The sequence below is a fragment of the Neovison vison genome, chromosome 11 (assembly GCF_020171115.1).
Source record: "Neovison vison isolate M4711 chromosome 11, ASM_NN_V1, whole genome shotgun sequence".
Classification (NCBI taxonomy): domain Eukaryota; kingdom Metazoa; phylum Chordata; class Mammalia; order Carnivora; family Mustelidae; genus Neogale; species Neogale vison.
This window is the reverse complement of record NC_058101.1, coordinates 18,513,392-18,528,998: the sequence shown is the minus strand read 5'-3', so window position 1 is coordinate 18,528,998 and position 15,607 is coordinate 18,513,392. Positions and strand designations below refer to the sequence as shown.

Here is a 15,607-nt window from a genome sequence, read left to right as displayed (position 1 = left end):
CCTCTCTCACCGTCTCTCTCTCTGTCAAATAAATAAACAAAAATTTTAAACAATAAAAAAAAAAGAAAGAAAAAAAAAGGCTACTGAAAATATTTTTAAAAAATAAAAAATAAAATTGTTGGCTTTGATTCACAAATAATTTTAATTCTTTCTCATAGGAAACCTGATCTCGTTCCTTTTCATTTTAAAGTTTTCAAAAAAGCCTTTTTTTCTCAAACTCTTATGATTATTTGCATGAAAAAAAATTTTTTTAGCATCTATTAGTAATCATTTTCCAGTGCTGAAGACTATATTTATACATATTTATATATAAATTAAATTATATATAACATAATAAAATTATATATATGTATGCATATGTGTATATGTATAAAATCTGGTGGCTTAAGTGATATTTGAGCAAAGGGATGGTAATGTTAGACTTTCTGTGTGGGTTATTTATAATATTTTTCTTTTATTGATTTGGTAATTCTTTAGTATCTGTGTACAAGTTTCAGGGTCCGCCCTTTCTTTGCACATTTCTCCAGTGGCTTGAAACAGTAAGTGTTTATTATCTCCCATGGTTTCTTTTAGGTTAAGAATTTGGGAGTAATTTAAGTTGTTGATTCTGGCTCAGGATCTCATAATTTTGTGGGTACTGAGAGGAGAGCTTTCTGGTATTTGGGTATTTGGAGCATCAGCCACTAAGGTTCCTTATTCGTCTGTCAGAAGAGGGCTCAGTTCTTTACCTGGATCTCTCCATTGGGCTGGTCCAGTGTTCTCTGGTGGTTGGCTTTGCATAGAATGAGTTTTTATGAGGGACAAAAGCTCCAATAACTTTTTAATGAACAACACTTGGAAATCACATACACTCATTACTATCACATTATGTCCATTAGAAGTAAGGACCTAAATAAAGCCCACATTCAAGGGGAAAGCAAAATGGAGGTCTTACAAAGAATAGTGAGCATACTTGAAAACTGCTATATGAAGCTCTTTAATAAAACCTATACTCCCTCCCTAGGTTATCTTATCTACTATCTTATTTATTGCTCTACTTCCCAAATTTATAAAGATTTTTTTTCTGAGTCATTAACCTGTATTCAACTTCTTACCAGATTTTTTTCATGAAACTATAGCCAGTTGCTTATGCTTATTTTTCCTACCCTCCGTTTTACCTTTCATGTTCAGCCAATCACCAAGTCATGCAATTTTTTTTTGTTCCTAAATATAGATCAAAAATGTTCCCTGTCACTGTTCATTTAAAGCAATTATTTTGTCCTTACTGCTAAATTTGTCTTCTATTTTACATTCTTTAAAAAAAATCCTTTAGTGGATTTAATTTTACTTAAATAGACAGGCTTTGGGTTAAAGTACAAAGGTTAAGGGAATGGAAAATAAACACAAATATAAGCCGTTTTGCTAATATTTTTGTATTCACAACAAATAAACATACAGAGCAGGCTGAAGATTTCAGTCTCTGGTAAATGGAGATTCGGCTACAGGCTTTATTTTTGGAGTGTATTTTTGAATATGTGGAGTAACTCTTGGAAAAATGAGGTTTGAACAGGGCATTGAAGGCTTGGCCCAAGGAGATAGGTGCACAGGTACACACGTGCGTGCACACACCTGCTTGATTCCTCTGTCCTGTAGTTAAGTTTCCTTACCCTCAAAGCAGTGGTAAGTGGTAGTCAGATTAGTCAGTTTATTCAGCTGATCTCTTCCTTGAAGAGATACCCGGAGCCCCTCTCTGTGTGACTCGGCCCTACGCTTCTCCAACATTTCTTCTGTGGCCACTGATATTCTGGCTTCTGTATTCATTCTCCTCCCTATAGATGCTCCCTGCACTACTTCATGCCCTCCCCATGGTTTTAGTCTGTATTCTACTCCTGAGTCCAACTGAGAGTTGAAGACTTATTTATTTATTTGAGAGAGAGGGAGAGAATGGGGCCGGGGAGCGAGGGAAAGAGAGCACAGGCACTCTGCTGGAGGGGCAGAGGCGAGGGGAGAGAGAATCTCAAGTGGACTGTGCAGAGCGGGAGCCACACGCAGGGCTCCATGTCACCGTCCTGAGATCGCAACCTGAGCCCAAACCAAGAGTCCCAAGCTTAACCGGCTGGGCCCCCCAGATGCCCCAACAGTTGAACATTTTTAAAAGTTCAGTGTTTATCCTGACTCCTTAAACTCAACATGTTTAAAATGCAATACATTATACTGTGTTATGCTCTCAACTCACTGAGTATAGCTGCTTGCCTCTGTGTCTGTATTTACTGTTATTCTTATTGATATCCTTTGTTTTAAAATCAGTATCCTAACCGCCACTCCCTTCTTTGAAAGCTCCCTTCCAGTGCCCTAGGGTTATCCTAGCAAGCCTCTGAGCCCTGGCCTTGGGGTCCACAAAGAATCATGTGGCTTGTGTTTGGTCACCAGCGTTTAGCCCCTGCCTCCACCCCCACCTCACATCCCTAGACTGGGATCTTTGTCGTTATCATCCACAATTCACCAAGGACTTTAGGCATTTTGAGTCAAATGTCTCCAAGCAGCTTAACAGTAGAGAAGAGAGTCCAAGAAGAGGTTTTAACAGCCAACTGGCTGAGGCCTCAGAAAAGAATACATGAAAGTGATTTGTGCTGACACAAGTGAGCGAGAACAGTGTTATTTAATCCCTAGTCAGGAACACTTTTCGTTAGGTTTGTGCTTGCCGTGGAACTGGGCATTTGCTGAGGTTTCTGCCTGTCCGTAGTAGTGAAGCTTCTTTTCCTCCAAGCCTCCTTGGTCCCATGGACAGTGGATAGTTCCCTAGTGCGGCATCCTACTTGGTTATCAGATTTTACATCTGAAGGTTTTTCCAGTTTATTCAGCTAATACCCATTACACATCTAATGTTAATACTCTGTTCCTTGTTACAGCAGATTAACTCATGGTATAAAAGTGAGTTCAAGGGCCCCTGGGTGGCTTAGTGAGTTAAAGCCTCTGCCTTCAGCTCAGGGTATGATCCCAGGATCCTGGGATCCAGCCCCCCGTCAGGCTCTCTGCTTGGCAGGGAGCCTGCTTCCTTCTCTCTCTTTGCCTGCCTCTCTGCCTGTTTGTGATCTCTGTCTGTCAAATGAATAAATATAATCTTAAAAAAAAAAAAAAGAGTTCAAGAATATGCCTTCTTTGCCCCCAATTATTTCCCCCAAGGCAATATTACCTGAGTACAGCATGTAATAGACAATTCTATGGACTATCCTGCATTTGTATTGTTAACATTTCCCATGTCTTGGTTTTTTTCTCTACTAATCAAAATCTCTCCATTGTTAGCTCGATAACTGAATGGTTAAAACAAAACAAAACAAAACAAAAACTTTTAACTTAAGCATATGTTTTTCCATTGGACTTTGGTCGCTGATTAAAGCATTTAGCAATATAATTAAAAGTAATTTAAATAGCTAATTAGATAATGTTATAGTTTCCAGTAATACATTCCTTTAAATAAAAACATCCATCATTTAGGAGTGCAATTTATCACTGGGTTACTGATACAAATGCAATTATATGTTAAATGGAAGAAAACATCCACAAATCGACTTAGGCTCTCTGTAAAAATTGCCAAATACATAACTTTTGTGTAATTCTTACAGGGTCAAAAGAGATACATGGAAAATTTTGGCCTCCACATTTTAGTTGGCTTTGTAACTGTCTAGTGTCTGGTTCTAAATCATATTTTTGACAGTTAAGAACCAAAATAAAGCTTTCCCTATATATACGTTTTGACAAAACTTGACTGATGTATTTAATTAAGCAAATTGTCCACTTAGTCAAAGAAATGCTGTAAGTGTATGATTTGCTTATTTGTTTTGTTTTCTTCTTAAATTAACTCATTTTTTAACTTAATTTAACTTTATAGCCAGATCAATTCAATGTTTGTAAGCACTTTCAATGTTATTTTTAAAATAGTTATACCAAAGTTAAGAAACAAATTGCCTTTTAGCAAATGTTAAAAAGTGTCCTGGAAAATTCTGATTTTGAAAACCGTTTATTAAAACTGAAAATAAAAACCAAATCAAGAAATGTTTTTCTTTTGATTCCATACCTAAATGCTTTTCTGTAATTCCATACCTACGTCATGAAACTGGATCCCCAAATTGGAATACTTTTATTATTCAGTGATTCCATTACTTAAAATACTAAATACATTAAGGGAAATATCTTTATCCTTGAAAACTGAAATCTCACTTTTTTTTTTTTTAGAAACCTCATTATTAAAAAGAACTTCATGTTTAAACAACCATCTAATTTCAGAATGATAGATAAATAAGGATATTTTATTTTAAGAAAAATATAAATGAATATTCCAGAAATTCAGTGTCTCTTTATTGTGGGAATACCCTGTCAAAATGTTGACTCAAGAGCAAACTAAAAATAATGTTACAATCAACCTCTAATTATGTTAACTTTCTGATGAATGATATGGATGCGTTAGATTCTTCTGTGTGTATGTGTGTGTGTGTGTGTGAGAGAGAGAGAGACAGAGCAAACAAGATGTTGAATAACATCCAGAATGGAATAACTTGAATGTGTTGTTCGTGAACTCTTAAGGGACCTGCTCAGAAGTTGTGCATGCAGTGTATGGTACAGTTGTAGTTTTTCTGAAACATTGTAGAAATGAGGCAAAAACTAGTATCATTCTCAATTTTTGAAATAATCGTATGGTTTCACAAACCAAATCCATTTATTTTTTGAAATGTTATCTATTTTTTGAGAGAGAAAGTGAGCTAGAGCGCATGAGCAGGGGCAGAGGGAGAGGGAGAAGCAGACTCCCTACTGAGCAGGGACTCAAGGTGGGGCTGATTCCAGGACTCAAGTATGAGCTGAGCCCAAGGTGGTGCTTAACCAACTGAGGCACCCCGATGCCCCCCAAATCAATATTTATGTTAAGTTTCAAGTGAAAATATTTATAGCAACAAAATTTCTTTCTCTACCTCCTCTCTGTTTTTACTTCATTGTTTCTCCTCCCTTCTTTTATTTTTACATTTTATGCTTTGTAAAAAAGTCTCAAGAAAAATTGCATATATTTATTTAAATTCATATTTTATATATGTACACATTAGTGAGTTAAATATTAATACATATTTATAGCTTTCATGTGTGTATCTCTATACTTATTCCTATTATGTGGAAATCAACTTAGTAGATGATTGGTAAATATAACTTAGAATTTCAGTTTTATGCTTTTAAAGAAAACTTGAGTTTTTACAATTAAACATTTGAGTTTCTTCCTAGCGATTATGTTCACGGTCTTGGAGTGGGAAACATAAATTTGACATGAAATGATGGGTAATTCCCTGTGTAAAAATGAGATATATATGTATGTTCAGCCGACATCTAAAATCAACAAACTAAAAGAACGTATTTGCCACAAATATAAAGTACCAATTCTTAAAAAAATTTTCTTGTTAAACAAAGAACTTTTACAATAGTGAACCATGTATAAATGTAAGCAAGCAATTCATAAATAAAAGGAATGTGAAAGGTTGATGAACATGAAAATATATTCCATTGTTCAAATAGAATACTGAAAAATTTGTAAAAGGATGTTGTATCACTGTTTGCCTACTACATTAGCAAAATTTAAGGGAATTGGTAATATGTTGTTTTGAAATGAAAGGTGCTATTGGTAGAACTATACCTGTTTATAAAGTTTTTTAGATATCTAGTTGTTGATTTTTACCAAGCTTGAAATATAGTTTCCCTTTGGTCCATCAGTTTCATTTATAAAAATATACTATAAAACATATTTGGTTTTCTAAAATATTTTAGCTATGGTACACAAATATTTTTATACTTCCTTACAGTACTATGACAAAAACACATGGACATTCCCAAATGCTCATCAATGTAAGATATATTATATAAGGTTTAGAAGTATATAGAAGGCAGCCATTAAAAATGAGGACTACAAAAAAAAAATGAGGACTACAATACAGAAATTAAAAGACATGTTCATTAAAGGAATAAATAAAATAAATCATGGTATCAAACAACATGTATAGTGTACTACTACCTGAATGAACTATAAAGGTGGGTAGGAGGAAACATATAATGTCTTCATTTTTCTTCATTTTTCTATAGAAAACTCTAATAGGAAGGTCACCGCAATGTTAACTGGTTATCTCTTGACAGTGGGGGAGAGTGTGTGGAGAGAGCTGAAGGAAAATTGAATTTTTCTCCATATAAATCTCTATTTTCCTAAAGAACACTTATTATCAGTGTATTTACATTATAAAGTATACTGATTATGTTAATTAATACTGAAAAATGAAACCATGTTTTAAAATGAAAATAGAATCCTTAAGATTATATAAATTCAACAAAAATGCCATTTTGTTGGATGACTCAGTGGTTAAACATCTACCTTCAGCTCTTGTCAGGATCCCAGTGTCCTGGGATGGCACCCTGCCCGGGGCTCCCTGCTCAGTAGGGAGGCTGCGTCTCCCTATCCCTCTGGTGTTTCCCTGCTTGTGCTTTCTCTCTGTCTCCCTCTTTCTCTGTCAAATAAATAAATAAAATCTGTTTTAAAAAATGCAATTTTGGTAATAGTTTCCATAAAACAAAATGAAACAAGGCACACACAATACCCCTGGGGTTTTCCTGAGAATCTCTACGCACTTGATAATATTTCTACAGAGACTTTACCTCATATACCAGCCAAAGTTTTAGAAAATCTGAGTGTTCTTTTTCTTTTATTTATAAGAAAACTGTGTTAGGTAAGGTTTTATGAAATAGCTATTACTCTGAGATTTTTAAAAATCTTGTAAAGTGACTAAAGTGAAAGATACTCTATTTTAATTAAAATGGTTAATTGCAACTGGTTTTTTTTTTGGTATTAGTTTATCCCAAGCACTGGAAAAGCAAACACATGTACTTTTCCTTCGTATGTAATGAAGATGACTTAATATTTCTTCCTTTTCCTTCCGGTAGCTTTCAGCCGTGCCCCAATTCCGATGGCTGTGGTCCGCAGAGAGCTGTCCTGTGAGAGCTACCCCATAGAGCTCCGCTGTCCAGGAACAGATGTCATCATGATAGAAAGTGCCAACTATGGAAGGACTGATGACAAAATTTGTGACTCTGACCCTGCTCAGATGGAGAACATACGATGCTATCTGCCAGATGCCTATAAGATTATGTCTCAAAGGTATGATATTTATAATAGTCTTTTTCTGTGTGTGCATTTAGTATAAATTCTTAACCATGAGTCTGCGTGACATACTGAGCATAGGTAAGAACACAAATAGCATTATATATTTTAGAATTTTTCAATTTAACTGGTTTCCCATATAACTAAAAGGCTAGCATGAGAGATTGCAAATGGCATTCGAAAGTTATTAAAATTTATTAGATTATTATTAAGTTTGATCATGTACTCTGACTTCTCTAGAACTGGGCTCAATAGCTAAAAAACTGAATTTATTTTTCACAGTTTCCAAAACAGACTTTTGTAATTCTCTCCAGAAATTACAGAAAAATTATTTTACTGCTAATAAATATTTTCTGTGAGTGTATGAAAAAAATAAAAGTTAATAGATAATTTTTATAACCATTAATCAAAGTGTAATGAAATACTATTGATTAATGATTATTTGGCCTTGAAAAACAATGAAAAAGTATTATTTTGTTATCTAGTATATAATGTAATTCATTTAAGCTATTTAAAATATTACCATATTCAAATAATATAACTTAAGTTATCATATAATATCACTGGATAAGGAAAAGAAGTTCTTCAATTCTAACAAAACTGGTCAATGGGAATCCATACTATGAAAGGTTTAAATTATACTAAGATTTCTTGATAAATTAGCTAAATATTTTATATATATATATCTCTTAAATATTTGTGCAATATTACTATGATTTCTTAGAAATTAGTGAAGTCACTCATTTACTATAAGCCTTCATATTTTCTGACTAAATATGCTCACAAAGTAATTTTAAAATAATGAATAAGTTACTTATTTAGTAAATTGTTTTTTTCAGTAGGATTTCTATTTAGCCAATTATTTTCTTCCATTATTTAAGGAGTTCTTAAAATACAGGGGAAATCATGGCATATGTAAAAATCCACAAATTCAAGTATATAAAACAAGAACAATAGTTCTCGAGGCTTATCTTTCTTGTGCTTGAGAAAGCCTGCATTATTTTTAGCTTTTTGTCTAAAATTCTGATGACTAAAATGCTGATATGTATCTTTGTGTATGATTAATATATTGATAGTATCTTATTTTTTATAAGTAATTGTATAAATTGGTACTAGAAATTATAACATGCCCAGTTTTTGATGATGAAAACATCTGTAGTGTACTTGAAGGATGATGGTCTCTCTGGGCAAATCTGAGGGCTTTTGTTTGTCTATTTCTAAAATGCTAATTCATGCTAAGGTGAATATTAATGAGAAATAAGGTTTTTAAATTGGGGATTCCATGTGATGGAAGTTTGGTTGCATTTGGCTCTTCTTGTGTGGCTCTTTCATTGTTCTATCTCATTTTGTGTCTCTTCTTGTTACACATTTGACATGCCGCCAACTATGGTTAAATTCTCTGATGTTATGCCTAAAAGAAATCTAATTAATTCATGATGTGTAGATGTTATAATGGTGTCTGTCCTGAGTGGTTTTCCATGTGGAGTATGAATGAGCATTAAGACTAAATGGTTATTTTATTTTATTTATTTCTGCCAGACTCAACAAACAAAAAAATAGATTCTTTGAATCCATTTGAGGTGTGGGTTGAGGAGGAAATTCTGCTTTTCTGTGATTAGCTTTTCATTTTAAATGTGGCAGAAGCATTAACTTCAGTAGCTCTTTGATCTCTTTATGATTTTCATTGAAATTGTTTTAATCCTTTTATTGATATTATTAATGGCTCCCAAAATAAGCCCTTAATCTTATAATTATTGCAAAAAATAGTTACAATGGATCCTCTCAAGCTGCTGAATTATATGGGATGTGTCTGTAAAGTGACAAGTCTGAAGAGTAAAATTGCTTTAAGCACCCTGAGTGAATCATTTGTGGAAGCCCCCTGGTGGTTTCTCAAGTAAGAGTTGTCAGCTCAAATAACTGTGGTTAATTCTGCGTGGAGGCGAATTCTTTGGTTGTATTTGGACTGTTAAATATACTACATTTATACTTGCCCAAATTAAATGCTTTTGACTCTTAGAAGAAATCAGGTTCCATCTTGTAAGTTCCCAAGAGATGAGATAGCCATGTCTGCTTCGGCTGCTTTATAGTTAATGAACTTTCACTGTTTTGCCAGTGACAGCATATTAAATAATGCTAATAATTTCTAATTATGATGTGGATGTATCATAATAATAACAATACGGAGAGCTTCAATGATCCATTTGAATTTAGATTATAATGGGGAAACTTTTCTAAGAGATATTTAGATACTTACTGCTTTCACTCATTTAAAGTTCTAAAAATACATTGTATCAATGTCTAAACATTTTTAAGTGTGTCTCTGGATCGGAGAATAATATTACAAAATACAAAATGTTTTCATGTATCCTTGTATAACTGTGTTAAAAAGCCTTCATAACTCACTTCAGCCTCATAAATTAGATGTGTCACAGGCAAGGACAGACATGAAATAGTTTTCAAGTAGATGTTTAAATACACATTGAACAAATACATAAATAAAACTGTATAATAAAATTTAGTTTTGTATGAAAAACTGGGAACTTGTTTCAAAAGGGTATGGCACATAATGTCCATATTTTTCCCCAGTAGAACTTTGCCGTCTGAAACCTTCTCTAGAGGAACCAGACCCTTCACCGTCTGGTGGAAGACACCTCGTTTTCTCAGATCCAAGTGTGTTCTGTCGCCATTTTGCCCTCATCCCCTTTGGAAGTTCTGTTCTTTTCCTCCTCTTTCGTTAGCCTACTAGAAGATTTATTAAAATGTCAGAACACATTTCCTTATCCTTCTCAGAACTTCTGTTTTCACTCACTTGTTATCGTCTGCATCCTTCTTTATTGCCCCTAAACATTAAAGAACCCGCATTATCACACCCCAGAGGCGTCTTGTCTAAAGTAAATTGCAGGCTTCTAGAGGGTAGACCTTCTGTTGATTTTACCTAAAACTACTTTCTGATGTTTAATGGTGTGTAAATAAATAACTAAATATGCTCTCTGATGGTGTCATGCCACTTAAAATCTTAATTCTATTATCTGAGTGATTTTTGCTCTTTCTATTTTACATTTACACGTTTCAGAGATTTGAAAAATGGTACATACAGCTTTAGAACCTAAATGTGAAAAATGACTGTTGGCAACTGATAACTGCAAAAATTTTACATTTTGAATGCAGCTGAGGTTTCGCGTTATCTTCAGCTATTAATGGAAATATTTCCATTTTTAACTCCACCAACACTTGAAATTCCGCAACGTGCAGTGCCCCGTGACAACTTTGAAGTTTGGTGGATGAGTAAGCCAGGCATGGTTCCTGCCCACACACCTATAGCTTTTGGGCAGATAATACACAAACAGCTAGATTATTTGCTCGGTGTTTTATTTTTACATCATTTATGTTTATTGAGAAGTTGAAAAAAAGGAGGAAAGCTCTTTTGGCCAGATAATATTAAAGAGTGTTCACTGGAGAGGGAAGGTTCAGCTGGTCCTTGAAGGATGGCAGCATTGGTGGAACCAGAAGAGACCAAAGTGATATTAGATTTATAATATGTTAGATATATAAGATATATTAGGCATATAAGGTACCCAAAAGAGCATGAGGGGACAGATTCCCTTCAATGACCCCTCACCCAACCTCTTCTGCCATGCCTTCTGAAGCTTATTGGTGCTTGCTCTACACTATCTCATCTCTCCAAAGCCTCTTTGAAATGTGCCACTTCCTGAGGCCAGCACCCCACCACCCTCCCCACAGACTGAGTTCACACGCTCTTAAGAAACCTCGATAAATTGTTGATAAACTAGCTTCACGCTATCCCCATTGTCAGTACAAAGTCCTGTTGGAGTTCTTCTTAGTAGTTGGACAAAAACTCCATCTAAATGCGGGAAGTTTGAGTATCATATGACTTCCTCATGCCATCTTTTTGGACACATCTTTTAAATATGTGGTGTAACAGTATTACTTTATGTGGAATTGCTTCTATTATTCAAATTGAAAAGGCATTTGTGAACAAGTATATATGTATGTGCATATAGTGTACATTTATTGAGGTATAATACACATATGGAAATTTGCACATACCATAAATATCTACAACTCAGTGGATTTTCACAAACCAAGCTCAGGTTAAGACATAGAATGTTAACAGCATCTCAAAGGTGTTCCTTTAAACTCTGGACCAGCCATACTCCACCCCTGCCCCAAGTTTTACTGCTGTTGAGCTTCTAATACCTTGTTTTTCCCATTTTACAGTTTAAATATATGAATTCATATAGCATACGGGTTTTGGTGTCTGGCTTCTCTCATTCATTACATTCATTTTTTATATAATATTGTTGAGACATTTTTATATATCATGTATTATATATCATATTTTATATATCATATAACATATATATCGTATAATCCACTCACTTGAAGTATAACGATATTTTAAGTAAATTTGCCAGTTTACCAACATCACCATAAATCGGTGTGAGAATATTTCCATCACCACATTAAGATCCCGATGCCCGTTACTGATAACACCCCCATCTCCTTCCCATACTACACAATGATTAATCCATTTTCTGTCTATATGTTTATTCTTAATGCATTGTGTTTTAAGCTCAAAAGCGATCTTTTAAAAAGATTTTATTTATTTGACAGACAGAGATCACAAGTAGGCAGAGAGGTTCTTGGGGGGGTGGTGGTGATCAGGCTTCTTGCTGAGCAGGACCCTGGGATCATAACCTGAGCCAAAGGCAGAGGCTTTAACCCACTGAGCCACCCAGGCAGCCGAAAGTGAATTTTTAAAATCTGATTAGATTTAGTGGGCATTTCAGTGGGTACAATATTAAAGAAAAAGCAGTTATTTCTGGAAACATGGATATAAATATGTTTCTTGTGTCTTGAATTCTTTTGGAATCAAAGATCATAATCTAGACATTTAACAAATACCCTCTTTAGATTTTTCTGTCAAGTGAGACGTTAAATATGTAAAGTAAGATGATTTTTTTTCTACTTAAATGAGTGATCTGAGTTTTACTTTTAATCTTCTACCAGCATTTTATCAAGGTTACATTGTCATATGTCCTTAGTCACAGTGGGAACATGCCAAAAAAGAGAGTGGGGGAGGGAGTGAGGAAGGGAAGAAAGCAGAAAGAAAGTTGTTTCTCACCCTTCTGGAAAAGTTAGATTTCAGTTTATATCGATCGGTACCACTACAGGGGATTTTATAGCTGACAAAAAGATCTTGGTTTTTGTTGTATTCAATCCTGGTGAGGTTAAGAATTCTTACAATAGCTGTCGAAGAAGAAATGTCAGTGGCAGTTTCTGTGTGTACATAACTGAATAAATGTTCTGCAATAACTGTGCATATATATATATATATATAAGTTTTTCAATTTGAGTATTCTCCTTCATTCCTTTAACAGAATTATTACATTATATCTTGCATTTCTCTTATGAATTATAACAGATCAAAAATAATCCCTCATATCAGGGGTTTTCCATTGAATGCTTGTTCTATGCAGTAAAAAGAACAGATGGGCATAGAAACTATAATATATAACTCTTTGCCTTAAGAATTACTCTTTGTGTGCATGTTTATTAAGGAGAAAAGGAAACGAAATGAAGGAAGGAAGGAAGGAAGATAAATCTCATTATCAAATCTGAAATGAAGAGAATATGGAGAAGCTGGGAATTTCCTGTCTGGAAGACATTTACCTCTTTGTTAATATATCAGCCCATTTCAATTCTGAGAACATATTTGATAATGTCTTACTGAAATGCTTGCAGTATTGCTTGCTATTCATTTAAGTTTGAATGAAATTATATTACATATGTGTGCTTTGAAACTTAAGAATTTAGTAAGTGATTAAACTATTTCAGGATAGGTTAGGATAAAAGCTAAAGGGAATCTTGTTGGCTGTCTCTCCAGAACTTGGGAAATATTAACTCTTCATGCAGCCGTTCTCAAAGTATGGTTCATGGGAATTTGAAATTCCTGAGTTCTTTCCAGGGATCCACAAGGTCAAAACTATTTTCATAATAATTCTAACTTATTGTTTGCCTATTTCATTGTATTAGATATAGCCACTGATTGTGCCAAAGCAACGGTAGGTAAATCTGATGCCATCTTAGCAGAGACTAAGACTGTAGAAATAATTTACTTTTAAAAATTTCTCAGTTTTGGGGCACCTGGGTGGCTCAGTGGGTTAAAGCCTCTACTTTCAGCTCAGGTCATGATCCCAGGCTCCTTAGATTGAGCCCCGCATTGGGCTCTCTGCTCAGCGGGGAGCCTGCTTCCTCCTCTCTCTCTCTGCCTGTCTTTTAGCCTACTTGTGATCTCTGTCTGTCAAATAAATGAATAAAATCGTTAAAAAAAAAATTTCTCAGTTTTAATTTCTGACATGGTGCATAATAACATAACTTACATAAACTGATAATCGTTGAGAATCTTATTTATATTAAGAGTTAAAGAGGTCACGAGACAAAAGGGTAGAAGAATTGATGTTTTAGCAAATAGGTTTTTTTCCTTTTTGCTTATGGCTGAACATTAGTTATGTTTGTCTTCATTCTTTTATGTTGCGTAATACTGAGTTTTAAAATCATCTGGAGTTTTTTTCATGAGTGAATTATTATTTTTATTGAAGTATAGTTGACATACAATATTGTATTAGCTTCAGGTATGCAACAAGGCGACTCAACAATTATATTATGTTATGAAATGCTCACCATGGTAAGTGTACTTACCGTCTGTCACCGTCTGTCACCATTCGAAGTCAGTACAGTATTGTTGACTGTATCCCCTAAGCTCATTTGATTTATAAAATCTAAGAATCACGTTTTTTTTTTTTTTTCATTTGTAGTGAATGATCACATTAGCTGTTTCCCGATCTCCAGTTTTTTAGGTACTTTTACACTTTGTGGTCAGTCTGTAGAACTTGACATCTTGTGGAAAATGTTTAAAAGATATCACCAAGGAAAGAAATATAGTTTTCTGAAAAGGGGAGATAAAATTTTCTCTTTATCTATACAGGATAAAAACACTGTAGTGGGACGCCTGGGTGGCTCAGTCTCAGGTCATGATCCCAGTGTCCTGGGATCCAGTCCCACATCGGGCTCCTTGCTCAGCAGGGAGCCTGCTTCTCCCTCTGCCTCTGCCTGTCATTCTGTCTGCTTGTGCTTGCTCTCTCCCCCTCTCTCTCTCTGATAAATAAATAAAATCTTTAAAAAAAAAAAAACACTGTAGTAATCAACTTCAGTATAGCTTAAATTCATATGGAAAAGGACGAAGCAGGTTATGAGCATCAATTCTGTCACTGGTTAAATTGGATACCACAGGACTCTGGAAGAGTATAAGTTCTGATGAGATTTAACAGACATTTAGAATAATACCTCAGTTGCCTTGTCATTGCGGTGATTTTAAAGATTGCTAAGACTACTGGGGTGTGGATCTCAAAATATTTTTACTGCCTTTTATGTTTCATTTTACTGATGAGGAGGCTGAGGTACATGGTGTTTAAGAAATTCACTTAAAATTACTTGATATATGATGGTATAAATGTGACTACTCCTTTTGGCCCCAAAGCCCATGATTTTTTTTTTTTTTTTAGCCTTTTTTTTTTTCCTTCTCATACACATTTTAAAAATATTCAGAAATACTTAAGGGCGCCTGGGTGGCTCAGTGGGTTAAGCCGCTGCCTTCGGCTCAGGTCATGATCTCAGGGTCCTGGGATCGAGTCCCACATCGGGCTCCCTGCCGAGCAGAGAGCCTGCTTCCCTCTCTCCCTTTCTCTCTGCCTGCTTCTCCGTCTACTTGTGGTCTCTCTCTGTCAAATAAATAAATAAAATCTTTAAAAAAAAATACTTAAAAATCATTTTTGTTATCAGAAAGATTCTTTTCATTTCTTAGTACATCAGAAAGAGTAAGATTCAAATCCATACATAAAATACATATAGTCCAATTAATCATTTGTTGGTTAAAGAAGAGTAAAGTTTTAATAAGAATCCAACCTTACAAAATTGATCAATATAACTATTGAGTTACATTTTTAGGAAAATATCTTTCATTGCCTGCTGATTATTTAGGTATTTTACCTCTAGCTGTAGTTTTAATATTCAGGGTATAATATGCTTGTATAAATAGGAAATATATTGTTATTGGTAATAATAAAACCTATTTACATTTGTTGTGTCCTTTTTTTTTTTTTTTAAGATTTTATTTATTTATTTGACAGACAGAGATCAGTAGGCAGAGAGGCAGGCAGAGAGAGAGGGGGAAGCAGGCTCCCTGCTGAGCAGAGAGCCCGATGCGGAACTCGATCCCAGGACCCTGAGATCATGACTTGAACCGAAGGCTGAGGCTTAACCCACAACCCCTGTTGTGTGCTTCTTATTTGACATAAACTCTGGTAAAGAATTCACGTTTCATTAGTTCATCAATTCTTCCCCATAACACTAAGCAATACCTGTTGT

General features: G+C 34.7%; 1 protein-coding gene across 13 annotated transcripts in view; it reads left to right on the top strand.

The window, feature by feature from the left end:
• The window catches only part of ADGRL3 (adhesion G protein-coupled receptor L3), a 793,594-nt gene that overhangs the window by 381,590 nt on the left and 396,397 nt on the right, over nucleotides 1-15,607 (top strand). For all 13 annotated transcript variants that reach the window (XM_044268179.1, XM_044268169.1, XM_044268166.1 and 10 more), the window contains one exon: nucleotides 6,943-7,156. In XM_044268179.1, coding sequence (XP_044124114.1) covers nucleotides 6,943-7,156 — 214 coding nt within the window. The remainder of the gene's footprint in view (nucleotides 1-6,942; nucleotides 7,157-15,607) is intronic.